Source organism: Esox lucius, chromosome 18 (genome assembly GCF_011004845.1).
Source record: "Esox lucius isolate fEsoLuc1 chromosome 18, fEsoLuc1.pri, whole genome shotgun sequence".
Lineage (NCBI taxonomy): Eukaryota > Metazoa > Chordata > Actinopteri > Esociformes > Esocidae > Esox > Esox lucius.
In genome coordinates this window covers 2,209,675-2,232,500 of record NC_047586.1, presented here as the reverse complement: position 1 = coordinate 2,232,500, position 22,826 = coordinate 2,209,675, and the positions used below count along the sequence as shown (strand labels likewise).

General features: G+C 43.9%; 2 protein-coding genes across 5 annotated transcripts in view; both read left to right on the top strand.

Annotated features, from left to right (window-relative positions):
* The window catches only part of enpp5 (ectonucleotide pyrophosphatase/phosphodiesterase 5), a 12,687-nt gene extending 6,120 nt beyond the window's left edge, over positions 1–6,567 (top strand). For all 3 annotated transcript variants that reach the window (XM_029114697.2, XM_029114695.2, XM_029114696.2), the window contains exons 4-6: positions 860–1,012; positions 1,342–1,521; positions 4,553–6,567. In XM_029114697.2, the coding sequence (XP_028970530.2) occupies positions 860–1,012; positions 1,342–1,521; positions 4,553–4,959 (740 nt within the window). In that variant the 3' untranslated portion in view covers positions 4,960–6,567. The remainder of the gene's footprint in view (positions 1–859; positions 1,013–1,341; positions 1,522–4,552) is intronic.
* A 429-nt stretch (positions 6,568–6,996) lies between these two features.
* On the top strand, positions 6,997–22,135 carry LOC105017981 (chloride intracellular channel protein 5). 2 transcript variants are annotated; one of them, XM_010883056.4, is made up of 6 exons: positions 6,997–7,761; positions 17,489–17,598; positions 18,183–18,308; positions 18,843–18,949; positions 19,614–19,795; positions 20,228–22,135. In XM_010883056.4, the coding sequence occupies exons 1-6, from the start codon at positions 7,159–7,161 to the stop codon at positions 20,390–20,392; spliced, it is 1,293 nt and encodes a 430-aa protein (XP_010881358.1). In that variant the 5' UTR covers positions 6,997–7,158; the 3' UTR covers positions 20,393–22,135. The 2 variants fall into 2 exon arrangements, with proteins under 2 accessions (XP_010881358.1, XP_010881359.1); XM_010883057.5 differs by lacking the exon at positions 6,997–7,761 and adding an exon at positions 13,535–14,178.
* The last annotated feature ends 691 nt before the right edge of the window (positions 22,136–22,826 follow it).

Sequence of the window (22,826 nt, the reverse complement as noted above, 5' to 3'; positions counted from 1 at the left end):
GACAGGGACAGTCTACACACCACATATATACAGGTGCTGGTCATAAAATTAGAATATCATCAAAAAGTTGATTTATTTCAGTAATTCCATTCAAAAAGGGAAACTTGTATATTATATTCATTCATTACACACAGACTGATATATTTCAAATGTTTATTTCTTTTAATTGTGATGATTATAACTGACAACTAATGAAAATCCCAAATTCAGTATCTCCAAAAATAAGGATATTACTTAAGATTTTTTCCGGAGCTGTATATACAGACGATATGGGCAGTCTAAAGATCTAAACAACCTAATCCCCATATCATTATGGAAAAATTGTAGAGAATGTTGCAAACTATATGAAAAGTTTTATATTTGATTGAAAATGACAGACACATTCATTGATTCCTAAACAAGTTAACTGATCTGGAGCAATTTCGAGAAAAACAATGGACACTTATTCACCTTAGAGTTTGACAACGGAAAGTGCTTCCACAAAGTATTACCTCTGAGGTGTGAAGATACAGTCAAGACTTTCTTTTTCATAACTTATTATTATTATTTCACTTAGAAAATTTGATCATATAAAAAGTAATCCCATTAAACATTTTAGGGAGTAAAATATGAATGCTATGCCCATACCTGTGTAGTCTTATTTTATATAAATAAATTATATTATATTAATATACATTCACTTTATATAGAACAAGTACAGGCCCATGCTGGTCTGAATCAAGCCAATTTGGTCATGATGACAAATAAATTAATAAATCAAATACATGATGTATTATTAAATTAATGACTCTGACCCTAGGCTTGTATGAGAGGGTGAACCTGATAGTGATGTATTATTAATAAATGAATCTGACCCTAGGCCTGTATGAGAGGGTGAACCTGATAGTGACCAGTGATCATGGGATGACCCAGCTGTCTGAGGACAAAGTGATTGAGCTGGACCAATACCTGGACAGAGAGCTCTACTCCTGGGTGGACAAGAGCCCTGTGGTGGGGATACTGCCTAGAGAAGGTAAGATACTGTCCTGTTGGGATACTGCCTAGAGAAGGTAAGATACTGTCCTGTTGGGATACTGCCTAGAGAAGTTAAGATACTGTCCTGTTGGGATACTGCCTAGAGAAGGAAAGATACTGTCCTGTTGGGATACTGCCTAGAGAATGTAAGATACGGTCCTGTTGGGATGCTGCCTAGAGAAGTTAAGATACTGTCCTGTTGGGATACTGCCTAGAGAAGGAAAGATACTGTCCTGTTGGGATTCTGCCTAGAGAAGGTAAGATACTGTCCTGTTGGGATGCTGAGTTTGAGGTGTTGGGTAACAGTCGGTGTCACCTGTGTGCCAGGTAAACTTGAGGAGGTCTACAAGGCGCTGTTGGATGTCAACCCTAACATGGTGGTATACAAGACAGAGCAGATCCCCGAGCGGCTTCACTACCGCCACAACAGAAGGATCATGCCGATCATCCTGGAGGCCAAGGAGGGCTGGACCATCTGCCAGAACAGAACCACAGCACCACACATGTGTAAGGAACTATACTTTTTTTTAGCCGTTTCACTTTTCTGTGTTTTGTGGCGGGAACAGACACATACAGTGGATATAAAAAGTCTACACACCCCTGTTAAAATGCCAGGTTCTTGGGATGTAAAAGAATGAGACAAAGATAAACAATTTTAGAACTTTTTCCACCTTTAATGGGACCTATAACGTGAACAATTCAATTGAAAAACAAACTGAAATCTTTGAGGAAAAAAATAATCACCAGGTTGCATAAGTGTGAACACCCTTAACCTAATACTTTGTTGAAGCACCTTTTGATTTTATTACAGCACTCAGTCTTTTTGGGTAGGAGTCTATTAGCATGGTACATCTTGACGTGGCAATATTTGCCCACTCTTCTTTGCAAAAGCTCTCCAAATCTCTCCTGTGAATAGCCCTCTTCAGATCACCCCACAGATGTTCAATTGGATTCAGGTCTTGGCTCTGGCTGGGCCATTCCATAACGTTCATCTTCTTCTGGTGAAGCCATGCTTTTGTGGATTTGGTTGTGTGCTTTGGGTCGTTGTCATGCTGAAAGGTGAACTTCCTCTTCATCTTCAGCTTTATAACAGACGCCTGAAGGTTTTGTGCCAAAATTGCCTGGTTTGGAACTGTTCATAATTCCCTCCACCCTGTCTAAGGCCCCAGTTCCAACTGAAGAAAAACAGCCCCAAAACATGATGCTTCCCCCACCATTCTTTACTGTGGGTATGGTGTTCTTTTGTTGATGTTCAGTGATGTTTTTGCACCAAACATACCTTTTGGAATTATGGCCAAAAGGTCAACCTTGGTTTCTTTAGACCATAGCACATTTTCCCATGTGTTTTTGGGGGACTTGATGTTTGTTTTTGCAAACTTCAGCTGGGCTTGGATGTTTTTCTTTATAAGAAAAGGCTTCTGTCTTGCCACCATACCCCAATGTCCATTTATATGAAGAACACGGGAGATTGTTGTCACATGTAGCTCACAGCCAGTACTAGCCAGAAATTCCTGCAGTTCCTTTAATGTTGCTGTAGGCCTCTTGAGAGCCTCCCTGACCAGTTTTCTTCTTGTCTTTTCATCAATTTTGGAGGGACGTCCAGTTCTTGGTAATGTTTCTGTTGTGCCATATATTTTCCACTTGATGATGACTGTCTTCACTGTGTTCCATGGTTTATGTAATGCTTTGGAGATTATTTTGTACCCTTTTCCTGACTGATATCTTTCAACAATGAGATCCTTCTGATGCTTTGGAAGCACTCTGCAGACCATGGATTTGCTCTGAGATGCAACTAAGAAAGTGTCAGGAAAATCCCACTAGAACAGCTGAACTTTATTTGTGATTAATCAGAGTCACTTTAAATGATGGCATGTGTGTATTGACTTCTATTTAACATGAGTTTGAATGTGATTGGTTAATTCTGAACACAGCCACATCCCCAGTTATAAGAGGGTGTGCACACTTCTGCAACCAGGTTATTGTAAGTTATTTTTTCATTTTTCCCCCTCAAAGATTTCAGTTCTTTTTTCACATTATAGGTCACATTAAAAGGGGAAGAAGTTCTGACATGATTTATCTTTGTCACATTCTTTTACAAAACAAAAACCTGGCATTTTAACTTGGGTGTGAAGACTTTATATCCCCTGTACACCTAACTTCCTCAGGCTAACTGTGACTGCCGCAAACAAAAAAGACAACTAACTGATAGATGTTCTCCCTGCAAAAAAACATCAAAAAGACCTAAGCAAGATTTCAAGTCATCATCCTGTTACTACTAATTTATTAGACCATTGACTGTTGTGGTTGCAGTCTTTAATAATAATAACTTTTTTCTAGTGCAATTACTCAAGGTGCTTTACACACAATAAAAATAGAAATAAAAATACATACAAATAATATGTAAGTATATATCATTTGAAAAAATAAAGTAAAAAGAATAATCAAAATATAAAATCATAATGATTAAATATTTGTAAAAGCCATGTTATAAACATGTTGTAAAAATTTAGCCACGATATAAAAGAATGCACAGACATAGCATCTCTGACATTCTCTGGTAAACTGTTCCATGTTTGAAGAATATAAACCGAGCAGGGCTCTTATATCCATGAAGAGTCCAACCTAAACATGGAGAAGCTGCGTTTAGCACTGGAATAAACTACCAAAAGATCTTCGACGTGGCCCAAACGTATCAATTTTTAATCCGGGTTAAAAACACTTCTCTTTTAACGTGTCTATGACTGAGCACTTAAACTTAACCACACTGTTCAGCCTTACAGCTTTTTTAACTTCTTATGCTTTTATCCCGTTTTTATTCTTTTTATATTTTATTATTCTATTTTTGTATTATTATGTTGTTTTGATGTTTTCATTTGAGTATTTGTTTTTATGCTATTGTATTATTTTTTTTTGTTTGTAAAGCACATTGAATTGCTTCTATGTATGATCTGTGCTATATAAATAAACTGGCTTGCTTGTTTAACAGCTGATCTGAGAGGCCTAACAGTGCAGTATGGGTTGAGCATGTCACTAATGTAATCAGGTGCCAGACGCTGTACTGCCTTAAAAGTGATAAGTAGAACTTGACCATACTGCAAGGTCACCACTATGACTACATGCGTTAGTTACGGGTTGATGAACAAGCAAAAGAATGAGGCTTCGGATGTGTTAATGGGGACAAAAATGTACTTTTACTGTTTTTTAATGTTCCGTTGTACTTGGTCTAATGGTGCTGCTAGTGACAGGGACAGAAGCACACAGGCGGAAAAAGGTTGACCTACAAGTAAATGCAATGGATGGTGAGCATGTAATGTAGTGAGCGGTGAATATATCATTCACGTGTACAGATTTAAGGTTCCAGTATACGGTATGCTTTTATTTCTTCACCATGCAGTTTTGCCGTCATACTAGGATTTAGCTTGTTACTGTGTGTCTGTCGCACTGTATACATGTTATCAATGTGTTTTAGTGCTGCACATATTTACAGAAGCATATTTGATCTCTGTCCATATCTTTTCTCCCCACCTCGGTTTCACAGTGGGTAACCACGGCTATGACAACTCCTTACCCAGCATGCACCCTGTCTTTGTGGCGCGCGGACCCGCCTTCCGTAGGAACTATGTGAAGCACTCCATGGTTTCTGTTGACCTCTACCCCCTGATGTGTCACATCCTGTCTGTTCAGCCCCGCCCCAACAACGGATCTCTTGCCCGTGTCAGGGACCTCCTCTCTGAGCCATCCATACCCACCCCTCGCGCCCCCTCAGGTGGTGGCGACCAGGCGCCCTCTTATGCCACCGCTCTGGGCGTGTTTCTGGGGCTCGTGATGGTGACAGGGTTCCTTGTGGTGATCGTCAAACTGGTGACGCTCAAGCAACTGCCAGGAAAGCATCTGGGAAGCAGAGAGATGGTCCAGCCACTACTGCAGGAAGACTTACACCTCTAAAGAGAAAGAAGAGGAGGAGGAAGAGTGTGGCTCTGATTGTTATTTTATTTCACTATTATCTCATCGCTGAGTGACAGGCAGACAGTACTTATAACTATTATAATAATAATAATGAAAGGGTTTCTGCATTCACGTCCTGTTAGATGTGTCATCAGTCTGAACGGACATTTGTGATCCTAGAAAAGCTGTAATCCCTGGTACAGTTTTTATTTTTTTATTTTTTTTCTTGAAACAGCCATAACAAACGTCAACTAAGTTTAGCCACCGCTAGCTGAACCTCAATGCAAGTGAATGGAATGTGTGAGCAGGTTATATAGAGGAGAGTCCAAATCAACTGACCTCAGGCGGCAGTCTGACGTCGAGCCATTCAGCTGGTATGTAGCTGTTCTGTTAACCAGTCAGGAGCAGTGGTTTTCATATCTTACCCTACCAGGACCGGGGCTTGTTGGGTTTCTGTTCCACCTCATCATTAATTGCACCCACCTGGTGTCCAGAGTCTAAGCAATTCCCCGACTAGAGGAACTGTCTTGGAGGTTCAGATTTGAAAACCCCTGTCCCACAGGGAGTGGAATGTAAGATGAAGAGGCTGATGCTCAGTCTGGTTCATTTCCTCTGCCTGCATTCTTAATATGAGATCAGTGTGCAGTCATTCTGTGTCTTTTATTCATGATGTTTTAAATACACTGTTGTCACTAGGGGGTGTATTTCATGCCCTGTAAAGCGTTCAGCGTCACAGAACCATTGTCGGTGATGTCACAACCATAACCACTCACCGGTGAAACGTGAAGTGCAATTGCTATAGGTCAGATTCTTGAACTAGTAGGGATTTTTTTTTTAAACTGACTCTTTTGTTATTTTTATAGTTTGAGTAATGAGTTTAAATGTATAAGAGGCATCTCTGTTTTGCACTAAGAAACATAAATCATGATAGAGGGGGCGATTGGGACGAGGTGAGACGCTTGTCGTTTTTGCTCTGTTGTAAATGCTCTTCAGATACAGTCGGACGGCCAGCATGCGTTTTCTTGGGTCCGGAGATCAACGTAGCAGCTTCCTACTCGGTCATCAGCGATGTCTACTGTACTGATATATGATTAACTGTTGTAGTAGATCATTTAATTCAGATCCTTGATTGGTAAAATGTTCTTTGAGATTCTTTTAAACACATTGGTTATTTATTGAACACCAGTGCCCCAAAAAACTGACAGCTTCACTGTGACGCACTTTTTGAACAGAGTTTGAATTAATAAATTTAAAAAGAATAAAAAGGAATTTATACAAAAAAAACTGCTAAACTTCTGACTAATCATAAAGTTACATATATATGAATCTTAAAAATCAAACTTGTTTTTGTGAGTTTTTAATTTTTTAGACAAGTGACAGATCAAATATCTGTTTTGATTAAATGAATGTCTAATATTTATAAAGGAAAAATAATTTATCAGTTTTTGTAATAAGTTGTTCTTTTAGTATTGCATTTAAGAGGTGTTGTAATGTGGTACATTTGTTAACGTATATTAAAGATAGTTGAGATAATAGGTGTGTCGAAACGTTATCAGAAATGGCTCAAATGGAATGTTCTTCTCAAATAAAAGCGCAATGAGTGAAATACTTTTTGTTGGAAGTTTGGATTTGTGCAGTCCGATCTGCAGACTCCGCCTGTAGCCGCGTTGACGCAGTGATCCGTGGACAGATTTCCTGGTGCCTCACCTCTCAGTTTAGTTAATGCTTCATCGAGGTGTTATCACCGTTAATCTACCGCAGAGTTCAAGCCTTAATTGAGGTGTTTTGACTAGTTCATCTGCCGCAGTGGCTCTCAACTCTCCCCAGGGACGTCATTTGTTCAACAAGTTAGTTGTAGCCCTGAACTAATAATCCGATTCACCTAATCAAGGGAGTGATTATAAGTTAACACTGTATAATAGCGCAGGCACAATTTAAAAGCCTTTAACGCTTACCAGCAGCCGGGGGGTGGCATGAATCGCTTGGGACCGGACTGAAGGATCAAAGTTCGGGGGGTAGGGGGGGGGGGAGGGCAGGTACGCCAAAAAAGAGAGTGTGTCTGTGTGGTGCATGAGCGGTGGGGGGTGAGAGAGAGGACAAGCCGACTGCACCTACTGGCAAGCCACCAGTCAGTCTTTGCAAGTTGGTTGCAGCACCTTGTAACGGACATCTCGACCGCAACCCCGCGACGCGGGCATCATGGATAATGTGTACGAAACTATTGCTGAGGGGAACGTGTACGAGCAAACTGAAAGACCGAATGAAGCCGGGAACCTATTATTTAAACAAGAAGCCGCGAGTGAGGTGAAAGATCCGCTGTACAGCGAGTTACAGGTGCACTCGTCCCTGGGGGAAGAGCATTCCTCGCTGGACTACATGGACACCCGGGTCGTGCCTGTCCTAGGAGAGAAAGAGGAAAGGGAGAAAATTAATGGAGCTTCTTCGTCTTCATCCAGCGACAGCGAGGATGAGGATGAGAAAGGGAAAGGTGAACAGATGTGTGCGGTCGAGGTTGGGGCTGTAGCGTCCGGGGCTGAGAAGGCAGTGCACCAGGTGCGTGATGACAAAGAAGGCTCGAGACGGTCATCATCCTCGTCCTCTTCCTCCAAGCATGATATCGGGCTCGCGGACGGGCTTATAGATGCTTTCAGCCATAATGAAAATAGTATAAGCGACAAAGAAGACGAGGAGCCGGTGGACTACAGTCTGAAGAATTTTGAAAGTTTGGAGGCCGTTACGCTACAACAGGATAGTCCCGCTCCTGTCGATGCCAGCCAACCCACTATATCTTTGTTCGTCAAGGTAAGACAAATAATCAGTTTCCGTAAATTGTCTCATAGTAGCCAAATATATAAAATGACAGTATAGACGACTGCAGAATATTAATATATCATTTGCTATAGGCTCCTAGAAATTCTCCAACCATCTCAGGCGGTAGGAATAGGATTAAACGGCTGTTCAAGAACTGACATGTTTTCAAAAATTTGCAAAGCTGTTATCAAAATGAAATATCCCCTCAACCTCTGCTAAAAACTGCCATTTGCGTCCAGATTTCCAGGAACAATTCTTTAACGGCTTTAACTATGATATAGGTCGACTAGCAACTTAACAGGATATTTTCTTTTGTTACTAGCCCATTAGTTGTCAGTACTGACTGCTCTTGTTTTTAATGTTACTTTATGCTTTGGCCACAAACGCTGGAAAGTCAATTAAATTTTTTGAGTTAACACAATATAAACCTTTGAAAAGGTACTTTGTCACTAGTCAGTCACTTTAAGATTCTGCCTCACAAGCACCGTTTATTTTCAGTTGCCCTTGGTCTTATAACAGGTTATAAAACCATAAACCTGTGTTAGTGCAATGCTAAGTCCGACTTCATCATATACTGTGGGAGTTCTTTCAGTCATTTAGGTTATTCGATGAGGTAGCCATTTCACTGACGTAGTCTGAAGGTCGCTAAGGTGTGGCTGCATGACAGTGGTCATTTATTGGCCCTGAAAACAGCTATGCCTAGACCCTCACTGCAGCCTGTAGGAAGCAAGGCCTAGGGCTTCTGAATAGTCCAGAGGTAGGGCTAGAAATCAATGGCTGTACAGACGTACAGGTTCCATCCAGAGAGGGAGTACAACATCTGTACTGAGTCTGTTGTAGGGGGTCTGAAGTGCCTGCGTACCTATTGAAGTTCGGACTCACTCTTTGCAGCATTCTTATTGGAGCTGCCAACCCTTATGTTTTACACAATAGCAAGCTATATCTGACTGGTCCGAAAAATTTCTTACCTTGCCTTTTCAGCCTTATTTGTTTGGTTATTAGTACATCTGCATTTTATAGCTGTAATTTAGTAATTGTATGTTGCGATTGTAAAACGGTAATGCGTGGGGCCTCTTTCCGTGCAGTTCCGGCAGTGTCCGGGTGTCCTGTGAAAGGGCAAAGAATAGTGTCTCGGTGGCGCCTGGTTGGTGGTGGGGATGTGGGATTGGGTCACCTTGCCACACTGTGCTGTTGTTACTTCTTGTGGTGTATTGGTGCTTGCCAGATCAGTCCTGGTCTTTAGCTGGAGAAGCACTGTGATCCGAGTGTGTTTTCTTGCGTACATCATGGTTGATTTGATGTGTTGTGCCTTGGAGAATGACAGGTGTTGTGTTGGCAGGACATTATAACAGCCCAGAGTCAAGGTGTTGGGTTGGCAGGACATTATAACAGCCCAGAGTCAAGGTGTTGGGTTGGCAGGACATTATAACAGCCCAGAGTCAAGGTGTTGGGTTGGCAGGACATTATAACAGCCCAGAGTCAAGGTGTTGGGTTGGCAGGACATTATAACAGCCCAGAGTCAAGGTGTTGGGTTGGCAGGACATTATAACAGCCCAGAGTCAAGGTGTTGGGTTGGCAGGACATTGTAACCTCCTCAACAACACCCTATTCCCCTGATTTCTGTTGTGTTTGAAACAGCCTGTGGTGGGTATACACTGTGCTCTTTGACTTTGAAGCGAACCCAGAGAGATACGACTGGGTAATTATTAACTATAGTTCACTGCCTAGCATAAAAACCAGAGCACTATCGCTATGAAAAACACACACACTCCACCATGCACGCACAGGGTCCTATCAAACACACTCCACCGTGCATGCACAGGGTCCTATCAAACACACTACACCGTGCACGCACAGGGTACTATCAAACGCACTCCACCATGCATGCACACACAGACCTATCTCACACACAGCCAGCAATAATCTGTCAGCATTGTATGTACATGCAGGGTGACTCTGATTAAGTTACACAGATAGGTATATAAGAGGTCTGGTTTGAGTCTGAGAATGTCCATCTGAACATTGGCTTCCTATCTGTCCTAGACCACATGACCTGGTAATGTTGTTGTCCTACCTAGGTTCTGTCCTAGACCACATGACCTAGTAATGTTGTTGTCCTACCTAGGTTCTGTCCTAGACCACATGACCTGGTTATGTTGTTGTCCTAACCTAGGTTCTGTTCTAGACCACATGACCTGGTAATGTTGTCCTACCTAGGTCCTGTCCTACACCACATGACCTGGTAATGTTGTTGTCCTACCTAGGTCCTGTCCTAGACCACATGACCTGGTAATGTTGTTGTCCTACCTAGGTCCTGTCCTAGACCACATTGTTGAAACTACCATGCTGGGCCGAACCACTGATGTGGTATCATTCTGCCAGGAGTTTGAAAGGCCTCATCTTCCTATGGATGGGCTGTCAGAATTACATTGCATTTTACAATTCCCAAAAGCTTGGAAAACAAACCTTGTCAGTATAAAGTGAGTATTTAGAGGAGGAAATAAGGGTTGTTTCACAAGACCAAATACAACATTGAGATCAACCGGGATGTTTCTCAATTTCATCTACAATTACATATGATTAACAGGGATGATCACTAGTCCAACTACAACAATATGAAAACACTGTACCATTCTACCAATCATTTACCTTTATTAACATACAGTCATTAACAGAGAGATGAGCTGTGTGTATTTGTGTTTGTGTGTGTCTGTGTACTGTCTGTACGTATGTGTGTCTTTGTTATACTATTGTAAGCTGTTCTGTGCTGAGGCCTTTAAACCCTGGGGAGTTAATAAAATAGAATACGTATTCACTAGAGTGGCTGACTGTTGGTCTGGCTGACTGGCTTAGAGGATGTTGGTCTGGCTGGCTGGCTTAGTGGATGTTGGTCTGGCTGGCTTAGTGGATGTTGGTCTGGCTGGTTTAGTGGATGTTGGTCTGGCTGGCTTAGAGGATGTTGGTCTGGCTGGCTGGCTGGCTTAGAGGATGTTGGTCTGGCTGACTGGCTTAGAAGATCTTGGTCTGGCTGACTGGCTTAGTGGATTTTGGTTTGCCTGGCTGGCTTAGTGGATGTTGTTCTGGCAGGTTGGCTTAGTGGATGTTGGTCTGACTGGCTTAGTGGATGTTGGTCTGACTGGCTTAGAGGATGTTGGTCTGGCTGGCTGGCTTAGTGGATGTTGGTCTGGCTGACTGGCTTAGTGGATGTTGGTCTGCCTGGCTGGCTTAGTGGATGTTGGTCTGCCTGGCTGGCTTAGTGGATGTTGGTCTGCCTGACTGGCTTAGTGGATGTTGGTCTGACTGGCTTAGTGGATGTTGGTCTGGCTGACTGGCTTAGTGGATGTTGGTCTGGCTGACTGGCTTAGTGGATGTTGTTCTGGCTGGCTGGCTTAGAAGATCTTGCTCTGCCTGGCATGCTTAGTGGATGTTGGTCTGGCTGGCTGGCTTAGTGGATGTTGGTCTGGCTGACTGGCTTAGAAGATGTTGGTCTGGCTGACTGGCTTAGTGGATGTTGGTCTGTACTATATCCTCCTATATATCCTGTACTATATCCTCCTATATATCCTGTACTATATCCTCCTATATATCCTGTACTATATCCTGCTATATATCCTGTACTATAACCTCCTATATATCCTGTACTATATCCTCCTATATATCCTGTACTATATCCTCCTATATATCCTGTACTATAACCTCCTATTTATCCTGTACTATATCCTCCTATATATCCTGTACTATATCCTCCTATATATCCTGTACTATAACCTCTTATTTATCCTGTACTATATCCTCCTATATATCCTGTACTATATCCTGTATGTGGCTAGCAAATACTCACTTTTAGGGTCAAAGCCTATGACGAAACCAGACCTTCAACCCAACCAGGAGGACTTCGGACAGGGACAGCCACAAATGATTCTGTCAGTGCTGAGGTGGGGTCCGATGGCCCACATCCTCCTCAGTTTAAACACGACACCAGGAAAGGACTAGAGAGCATTCCTTGGATTTGAAATGATACCTGAGAATAATTTTCAGACTGACCCTTGTTCTCCATCACAATAATATGTGATGCAGCGGAGAAGAGAGGGCTGATAGACAGGGGGGTCTAGAGGTGACCCTGGACAGGGCCAACCAGGCAGGAAATTACTCCACCCCCTTTGCCAAGCATCAGACCAACCAACCGCTACCACCCTGAATGAAGGTGGAGTATAGCCCACAGAGATGTCTTCCATTGCACAAGGACAGCAAAGGGGCACAACGTGTAAGCCAGTGACTCCACCCCCGAATGGCACTGGAGAGAGGACATCCCTGTGGAGGTGAGAGCCTGTCTGGCAGAGACAGCAAGGGTTATTTTAGGTGTACATATTTCAGTCAGCCACTAGGGGGGACTGTCCTCTGTCCAGAGAGAATCCTTCAGCGCAGGAAGAGAGGGAGAAAGAGCGAAGGAAGGAAGTTAGTAAGATAATAGCAGTAGTAATGAAATACTTGAGGGAGTAGTGAAGTAGTAACTGATAGTAATGAGTCAGTCTGAGCAATACCACAAGACCCTGGGTAAAACTGTAGAACAAAGTTACACAAATACAGAACATGATTCCAGAAGTACTGAAATACAGAGCATGATTCCAGAAGTACTGAAATACAGAGGATGATTCCAGAAATACTGAAATACAGAGCATGATTCCAGATGTACTGGAATACAGAGCATGATTCCAGAAATACTGAAATACAGAGCATGATTCCAGAAATACTGAAATACAGAGCATGATTCTAGAAATATTGAAATAAAGAGCACGATTCCAGAAGTACTGAAATACAGAGCATGATTCCAGAAGTACTGAAATACAGAGCATGATTCCAGATGTACTGAAATACAGAGCATGATTCCAGAAGTCTTGAAATTCATAGCATGATCTATCACCTTAAAGCAATTGATCCCAGATCTGTTACAGTCAGAACTGTTGATGTTGACATACTTTAGGATGACACCCCATGACCTAAGTGCTCTCCACAGGGGTGTGTTTTAAAAAGTTAGGAGGGAACCGGGTTCTCCTTGCACCTCAACCCTTGTTGAAAGACTCTGTGTTTTCCTGTGTCATCATTTTCAGAACCCTCAAGGCCAAAACCAAAGCCTAGCATTAATTATGCAACAGGATTCCTTTCTGCCGGTAAGATCAGGCAGAAGCTGTGTTTGTTAGCCTACCGGGGAGAACAATCAGGACATTAAATATACATGCCGTCCATCTCTCTCCCTCTCTTTATATCTGAATTTAGATTTAGAGGATTCTAGACACATTAACAGGCAATTCATCTTGTTTCCATATTCAAACCATATTGAGGTTTGTCATTTCCGTACTCCCTCCCTTGGGCATGAGAATGCCCTGGAAATCTGCTTCAACCAGATGGACCACAGCTTTAAGGGAGGTTCTGTCTCTGACCTGATTGGAATCAGGAAGTAGACACAAGACCTATCTTAAGTGATGCTACAGAGAGAGAGAGAGAGAGAGAGAGAGAGAGGGGACGGAGGGCGGGATGAAGGAAGATTGACAGACAGATGCAAAGGAGGGAAATAGAGTTGGTGAATGAGGTGAGGGAGGGAGAAAGAGAGGAAGAAGACATAGAGAGGAAGGGAGGAAGAGTGAGAGGGAGGGGAGAGATATATAAGGGAGAGATTTACAGTAGACTAAATGAGGTGAGGGAGGGGTAGAAAACCCCACCCCTTGCGGTAGTCAAGCACCTGTTGCTCCCCTCTCACTCTGCCAGTCAGAGTTAGCTGCCCTGTCCTGTCAGCAGCCACCGTTGTCAGGGGCAAATCAGAACCAGACCACAACCGTTCCTTAGTGCCACTTCTCTCATTTCAACTGGATCCATCTGGATCCAACTGGATCTCAGGTCACCAGAGCCCGGTGGACAGGAGGAATCAAAAGCAAGAACAGAAGGACGTGTGGAAGGGATGGAATTTAACTGACAGAATTCATCCTGACCCACCAGACAACAAAGCCTCCTGAGTGAAGGAAATAAGGATGTAGGAAATAAAAGCAAGGAGTGCAAACCAACAGACGGATATACCTTCAGCAGGAAACAGCAGACCAGTCAGACCAGCAGAACAGACAGACCAGCAGAACAGACAGAAAGTTAGACAGATAAACAGACGGAGAGACAGACAGGATGTAGACTGTACTGTGGATGGCACTTAATTCTGAAGACGTTCAAAGACGGTAAACTACAAGGGACTGTAAACTACAAGGGACTGTAAACTACAAGGGACTGTAAACTCCCTTACAGTAAAGCAGACAGATAAACCACCTGTCAGACAGAGAAGTAAAATCTTGCGAGAGAGACCGACAGTCAGTCATGACATCACCAAATGCAGAAGACAGAGACCCTGAGATAGAACTGTTTGTCAAGGTAAGGTGTTCATGACAGGTGCGACCATGTTTTACAAAAGTTTAAAGAAGCAATATACTACACACTTTAAATACAAGGGTTTTCTGTCGTTTGTTGCCGTGACGGTGTGTGTATCCGTGTTGCGTAGTGGAAAGTTTGTAAGCTGTCGTGTGTGTGTATGTGTAGTGTATGTGTAGTGTTTGAGTAGGATGGTAGTGGAAAGTATGTAAGAGGATAGTTGTTCTAGAGTTTCAGCAGCGGCACATTCTGCCGAGGTCGGTCTGAGAGTATTCAGACACAGATACCATAGCTGTTGATAGCATAGTAACAGTCTACTGACTCTCAACTGGTGGGTAGATTGGAAATGAGGTCCCGATCTCAATGTGGATGGAACCGTAACGCAGCCTGCAGTCTAGGCACTGTACTTGTGGATGGAACAGTATGTGGCTGTCTGTAGTCACCTTAAGATTGACGCATGAATTGTAGTTTGCTCTGGATAGACCGTGTTTGCACCTTGGCAGAATGCGTGTGCGTCTGTTTGAGATTGTGTAACCGGGTGTTGAACGTAACCCTGTGTTGAACGTAACCCTGTGTTGAACGTAACCGGGTGTTGAACGTAACCCTGTGTTGAACGTAACCCTGTGTTGAACGTAACCCTGTGTTGAACGTAACCCTGTGTTGAACGTAACCCTGTGTTGAACGTAACTGGGTGTTGAATGCAACCGTGTGTTAAACACAGGAGGAACCAATTTACTAAGTTCCGGACTGCTCCATCCTGACCCCAGTTGGGTCTGTGATTGTAAGCCCAGTGGCCCGTGGGCGGCTATAGAAAAGGCACACCAGAACCAAACTCCTGCGTCTCTCTCCAGGACGTACAAGGTCACCAACTGGCTACACATTATCAAGCCTTAGCAGCCCACCACCTAAACCAGGTCACACAGGTGGAGGCGGTACTGGTCACACGGGTGGAGGCGGTACTGGTCACATGGGTGGAGGCAGTGTTTCCTTGATGGTGTGTAACACTGTCTGGTCACACGGGTGGAGGCGGTACTGGTCACTCGGGGGGAGGCAGTGTTTCCTTGATGGTGTGTAACACTGTCTGGTCACACGTGTGGAGGCGGTACTGGTCACTCGGGTGGAGGCAGTGTTTCCTTGATGGTATGTAACACTGTCTGGTCACACAGGTGGAGGCGGTACTGGTCACTCGGGTGGAGGCAGTGTTTCCTTGATGGTGTGTAACACTGTCTGGTCATATGGGTGGAGGAGGTACTGGTCACACGGGTGGAGGCGGTACTGGTTACATGGGTGGAGGCGGTATTTCATTGATGGTGTGTAACACTGTCTGGTCACACAGGTCCTCTGGTCAGGCTGTTAGTGTTTAGTTCTCTGATCAGGCTGTTAGTGTTTAGTCCTCTGATCAGGCTGTTAGTGTTTAGTCCTCTGGTCAGGCTGTTAGTGTTTAGTTCTCTGATCAGGCTGTTAGTGTTTAGTCCTCTGGTCAGGCTGTTAGTGTTTAGTCCTCTGCTCAGGCTGTTAGTGTTTAGTCCTCTGGTCAGGCTGTTAGTGTTTAGTTCTCTGATCAGGCTGTTAGTGTTTAGTCCTCTGGTCAGGCTGTTAGTGTTTAGTCCTCTGCTCAGGCTGTTATTGTTTAGTTCTCTGATCAGGCTGTTAATGTTTAGTCCTCTGGTCTGGCTGCTGGTGTTTATTCCTCTGGTCTGGCTGTTGGTGTTTAGTCCTCTAATCAGATTGCTAGTGTTTAGTCCTCTGGTCAGGCTGTTAGTGTTTAGTTCTCTGATCAGGCTGTTAGTGTTTAGTTCTCTGATCGGGGGGTTAATGTTTAGTCCTCTGGTCAGGCGGCTAGTGTTTAGTCCTCTGGTCGGGCTGCTAGTGTTTAGCACTAGTATTTGCCTGGCACAGTAAGCTACAATAAAGGTCAGACCACTGCCCTGCTGTCCATGTGCCCTCATAGCTTTTGATGTATTGTCTTCAGTGTTCTAGATCTTGATTGGCTATTATAATCAGAAGGGTATTGTGTTACAGAACTCGACCATAACAATACACTGGTAGAAGCTTCATTACAAACACACACACAGAAACACAGAGAGAGAGAGCTTCACAACAGCAGTCCCGTTCAGTCAGCTACTTTCATCATACAGACTGTGTTCTGGTGATTACTGGACAGGAGTCAATGAGGTTCAAACGAAGGTCTCCGGACACCCCCCCACCCCCCGCTGTCCACTGGTTCGCAGAAACGCTGGAGAAATAGACAACTGCTTACTTTTCTGTGAGTTAAAAATTGGTTAGGCTGCTAGTGTTTAGTCCTCTGGTCAGGCTGATAGTGTTTAGTTCTATGGTCAGGCTGATGTGTTTAGTCCTCTAGTCGAGCTGATAGTGTTTAGTCCTCTGGTCAGGCTCATAGTGTTTAGTCCTCTGGTCAGGCTGCTAGTGTTTAGTCCTCTGGTCAGGCTGATAGAGTTTAGTCCTCTAGTCAGGCTGCTAGTGATTAGTCCTCTGGTCAGGCTGACAGTGATTAGTCCTCTGGTCAGGCTGCTAGTGTTTAGTCCTCTGGTCAGGCTGATATTGTTTAGCCCTCTTGTCTGGCTGATAGTGTTTTGTCTTTTGGTCTGGCTGCTAGTGTTTTAGAAATTTTAAAGCTAGCCTTCAGTAAAAGCTAGACTAAACTGCACACTGTCCTCTACTAGCTAGCTAGCCTGATCCCCACACCATACTCTACTAACTGTCTAGTGGAGGCTGGTGAAGCAAAAAACTGAATCAGTATTCATAATTCAGTCCATTTGCTGTCTCAGGTAACATGGTTAGTGTACTGTTGCCTACAGCATGCACACACACGGAGAGATTTACCTTTGTAAGGGATCTCAAAGAGACCTTTAGGATGAGATCTATTTTTTGAATCATCCCTACCTTTTGCATTAACAATTATAGGAACAGAACAAAGGATTGGTTAGTACTTGATATGCCAAAAAAGTAAAACTTGATGAAAATGTGTCTGCTTGTGATGTAGGATCTTGTGTTTTTTCTGCTTTTGGAAACTTTGTGTTTTGGAGTGCTGCTACATTTTGTATTTGATTTCAGTAATTTTATTTTATGAATACATAGAATATTTCATATTTTTGACATTTGGTCTTTTATCATATGCATATGATAAAAGACAAAAAACATATTTTGGTTTTCATCATGTACATCGTGTTCAATGTTATTCTAATATAATGAATTCCCTATATAAGAATATAAGACTTTAGCATAAGATCTCATAAAGGTACATCCATTTCCTTGTCTGTCTTCCATCGTTATCCTGTTTTTGTTTTCCCAGGCGGGGAGTGATGGAGAAAGCATCGGGAACTGTCCGTTCTCCCAGCGCCTTTTCATGATCCTCTGGCTGAAGGGCGTGGTCTTCAACGTTACCACCGTCGATCTCAAGAGGTATGCCTGGGGTTAGGGGTCAAGAGTTGGGGTCAAACATCATGACATTTGCATTGTCTCATTGCTGCCTCCAACCCCAGTGGCTGGGAACTGGCATCACCCTCACCATGGCAACACTCTCATCATGGTAACACTTTCGCCATGGCAACACTTTCACCATGGCAACACTCCCAGGTGTCAGTCCAACTGAGGAGGGAAGGAAATTGGGACAGATAATGTTATAGAGTCATAGTGGGCAGGAAAGAAATTGTATGACATAAAGCTAACTCTGGCAGACACTACGACTAAGATTTAGACAGAGAACAGGAAGTCACAGTGAGATCTTTTGGCAGACCTACTCTTACCTTAACAGTATGCTGACATTAGATAATATCAATCAAATGTATTTATAAAGCCGTTTTTACATCAGCAGTTGTCACAAAGTGCTTTTACAAAACACCCAGCCTGAAACCCCAAGGAGCAAACAACAGTAGTGCTGAATTTCATAACTGACTGGAAATGAGAAAAGAATATTGTCTATCTGACTAACTAATAGGAAGTAACCCTGACCAATAGGAAGTAACACTTTCTTAACTGTCCAATAGGAAGCCAGCAGACCTCCATAACTTGGCCCCAGGGACTCATCCTCCCTTCCTGACATTCAATGGAGAGGTTAAGACCGACATCAACAAGATAGAGGAGTTCCTCGAGGATGTTTTGGCTCCCCCCAAGTATGTCCATCTCACCTCTGGAACGAGACAAATACTGAGAACACCCATGTTCATTCACTCAGTCCTCATTCATCCACCCCTGATTATACATCTGTTGGGGAAACTGTAACCCAGATTTCTCTCTGCCTGTGTGTGTGTGTGCATGTGTGCATGTGTGCGTGTGTGCTTGTGTGCGTGTGTGTGTGTGTGCTTGTGTGCATGTGTGCGTGTGTGTGTGTGCTTGTGTGCGTGTGTGTGTGTGCTTGTGTGCGTGTGTGTGTACTTGTGTGCATGCGTGTGTGTGTGTGTGTGTGTGTGCTTGTGTGCGTGTGTGTGTGCTTGTGGGTGTGTGTGCTTGTGTGCGTGTGTGTGTACTTGTGTGCATGCGTGTGTGTGTGTGTGCTTGGGGGCGTGTGTGTGTGCTTGGGGGCGTGTGTGTGTGCTTGTGGGTGTGTGTGCTTGTGTGCGTGTGTGTGTACTTGTGTGCATGCGTGTGTGTGTGTGTGCTTGGGGGCGTGTGTGTGTGCTTGTGGGTGTGTGTGCTTATCCTCCCAGGTACCCCAAACTATCCGCCAAGCAGAGAGAGTCAAACACAGCAGGAAATGACATCTTTGCCAAATTTTCAGCTTACATCAAGAACACCAAGCCTGATGCCAACAGAGGTATGACATGTAGCCTGACTCCTTCCTGGGCTAAACCTTAACCCTGACCTCTAACCTAAGCCCTAACACCTCAGTTTAATGCTTAGCTTTACTCCTAACCATGTCAAAGTCATGTCTCACTGTAAGCTTCCACTAGATGGAAGCAGAGTCCACACCTATATTCAAGCCTACTTTATTGATAGAATTAATCTGTTCTGCCACCTACTAGATGTTGTGAAGCTGTTCTGCCACCAGCTAGATGTTATGAATCTGTTCTGCCACCAGCTAGATGTTATGAATCTGTTCTGCCATCAGCTAGATGTTATGAATCTGTTCTGCCACCTGCTAGATGTTATGAAGCTGTTCTGCCTCCAGCTAGATGTTATGAATCTGTTCTGCCATCAGCTAGATGTTATGAATCTGTTCTGCCATCAGCTAGATGTTATGAATCTGTTCTGCCACCTGCTAGATGTTATGAATCTGTTCTGCCATCAGCTAGATGTTATGAATCTGTTCTGCCATCAGCTAGATGTTATGAATCTGTTCTGCCATCAGCTAGATGTTATGAATCTGTTCTGCCACCTGCTAGATGTTATGAAGCTGTTCTGCCTCCAGCTAGATGTTATGAAGCTGTTCTACATTTGAAATTACAAGCTGACAACTAACCCCCCCCCCCTCCCTGTAGCTCTGGAAAAGAGCCTGATCAAAGCTCTGAAGAAGTTAGATGACTACCTGGTGAGTCCTCTGCCAGAGGAGGTCGATGCTAACACTATGGAGGAGGAAAGAGAGTCCACCAGACGCTTCCTGGATGGAGACAACCTCACACTGGCTGACTGCAACCTCCTCCCCAAACTACACATAGTTAAGGTACACGCAGACACACACACACAAACATGTGCAGAAATGCGCACACAAACACACACGCACACACACACACATACAGACATGCGCACCCACACACACGCAGACACACACACCCGCACGCACACACACACACACACGCGCAGACACGCACGCACACACACACGCAGACACACACACACACATGTGCAGACATGCGCACACAAACACACACAAACACAGACATATACAGACATGTGCACACACACACACAGGCACACACACACACTCAAACACACATTCACACACTCAAACACACATTCACACACACACACACACACACACACACACACACACAGGGCACACAGACACAGACAGGCACACAGACGTACACACACACACACACACACACACAGTTGTAATACCCAAAAGTAAGTTGTTCTCCTTGTGTGTCGTCAGGTGGTTGCTAAAAAATATCGTAACTTTGAGATTCCATCTGAGCTGAGCGGGGTGTGGCGCTACCTGAAGAATGCCTACACGCGGGACGAGTTCACCAACACTTGCGCCGCCGACAACGAGATCGAGATTGCATATCTCGACGTGGCCAAGAGGCTGGCCAAGTAACGCCTGACCTCAGAACTTTGACCTCCTACCCTGTTTCTTTGTTCATCTCCAGTCCTACAAGACCTCCCCGTGGTCTCCTGTCTGGCGGTACGATGGCTGTGTGGACTGATCTGGCCAGGGGCTGCATTCGAAGGACGCCAAATGCCCTGAGACAACCCCATTAGCTTCCACAGCTGACATTTTTACTGTACCGAATGGACACACCCGACTCAGCTACTCATGAATACCCTGAATGATTTGAATGAGTTGAGGTTGTCAGGGACGACGGTACTGGAGAACTGGAGATGAGAATTGCTGGTCTATTCTAACACACATCATCTGTTAGGGATGACCCTTTCACAGGGTGGGCAGAGTGGCCAGTGGCTTGTATTCATTCATAATGCCTCCTGACATCACAGACTGGCTGCTGATCATACTGCTATATTGATTGATTAATGTATTGATTGATATGTTGTTGATAACACACTGTTGAATGAGTTTAGAGATTACAATTCGAAGGCTGAACTTTAATGGATTCTGTGTAGTTTTGCTGTATTCTCCCTATTGGCAGTAGACATTTTACCAATCAGTGGAAGGATCTTATAAATTAATGGAAGTATCTTACCAATCAAACAGCTATGCTATTAGTGAGTTGATTTGCAAAAGTATGACCTGTAGAAATACATTTTCATAATATATTTTTAACAATGTTTTTGACTCTGGAGCTAACAGAGCAAACAAGTAGAAAAGCTTGTATGTATGAGCATATTTCTCTAGGATATCACCCTATCCCCAATATAGTCCACTACTTTCTCTAGGATGTCACCCTATCCCCAATATAGTCCACTACTTTCTCTAGGATATCACCCTATCCCCAATATAGTCCACTACTTTCTCTAGGATATCACCCTATCCCCAGTATAGTCCAACCTGTGACTTTGTTGTTGCTATGTTGTGACTTTGGTTGTTCATCAGAGCCAGTTTTAAAATAGAAATGTTCTTTAACGATGTGCCTTAAATTTGGAAATTTGGAAGTTCTGAGCCAAGTAGGAACAGAATAATTGACGTCATCATGATATGAAATCAAAAGCCTAAACCTCAGCCTCCAGCAGGTGTTGAGTACATTTAACCTTGTTAAACCTTGAGCTGTTGATTAGCCTGAATGCCTTTCTGATTGTGCTACCAGGCCAACACCTCCTCACTTATTTGGCTTGGCAGCAATGACAGGCAAGGACACCAGCAGCACCGGGACAGGGGGTGTCCGTTGGTTTGGTCTAGAGCTTAAAGAAATGATTTCACATTCAGAGAGCATTAATGTAGATTGTGTTCCTGTCTGTTCAGGTATTACACCAGACATGCAGATCTGGGATCAGTTTATCCTTTTAGATCATAACGAGTACGATTATACTGGCAGATCCTAGATCGGCCGAGGTCCACGGAGATCCTTTCTGAATAAGAGATGGGACATGATCCTAAGAAACTCTGCGTCCTAAAATGTTATCGTCCAATCAGGGTAAAATTGTCATTTGACTCTGTCTTCCTGTCTGTAGCCCGTGCCCTTCCTGTTCTGAAATGTAGGCTGCGTCCCAAATTGTGCCCTGTGCCCTGCGTAGTGCACTGGCTCTGGTTGGAAGTGGTGCGCCGTGCGTAGTGGGCTGGCTGTGGTTTAGGACACAGGCGTAGGGCTCCAGTGTGGTTTGGAACGCTGTGTGTTCTGGAATGAATGCTCGGAGCGCTTGGAATAAAATAATATTTTCACAGACACCCTCGGCCTTCTCGCCTCTGTCTTCTGAAACGCTAACCGCGACTAACGCTCTGCAGCTCGTCCATCACCCCGTTAACACACCCAGGACCCGTCATGCATAGCACCCTATTCCCTGGATAGTACACTACTTTAGACCACAGACAAAGCACCTTATTCCATATATAGTACTCTACTTTAGGACAGAGCCCTAACAACCTATTCCCTATATAGTACACTACTTTAGACCAGAGACAAAGCACCTTATTCCCTATATAGTACTCTACTTTAGACCAGAGCCCTAACACCCTATTCCCTTTATAGTACGTTACTTTAGACCAGAGCCCTAGCAACCTATTCCCTTTATAGTACGTTACTTCAGACCAGAGCCCTACCACTCTATTCCCTATATAGTACGTTACTTTAGACCAGAGCCCTAGCAACCTATTCCCTTTATAGTACACTACTTTAGCCTGTGCGGTACTACACTGCATATTGAGAACAGGGTGCCCACTGGGGTTCCCCTCAGTCATATGATGAAGTGTTGGGTCCTGTCTTTATTGTGTGTGTCTGGGAAAGGGTTAACGTTGCCTGGCAGGCACTGACGATCACTGGTGGAGCAGATCTTCTGTTCCAGAGAGGGAGGGGGGGGTCAGCGGGTGCTGACAACTTTAAATAGAGGCTTCCATTCCAGGCTTCGAAGACCATCCCTCT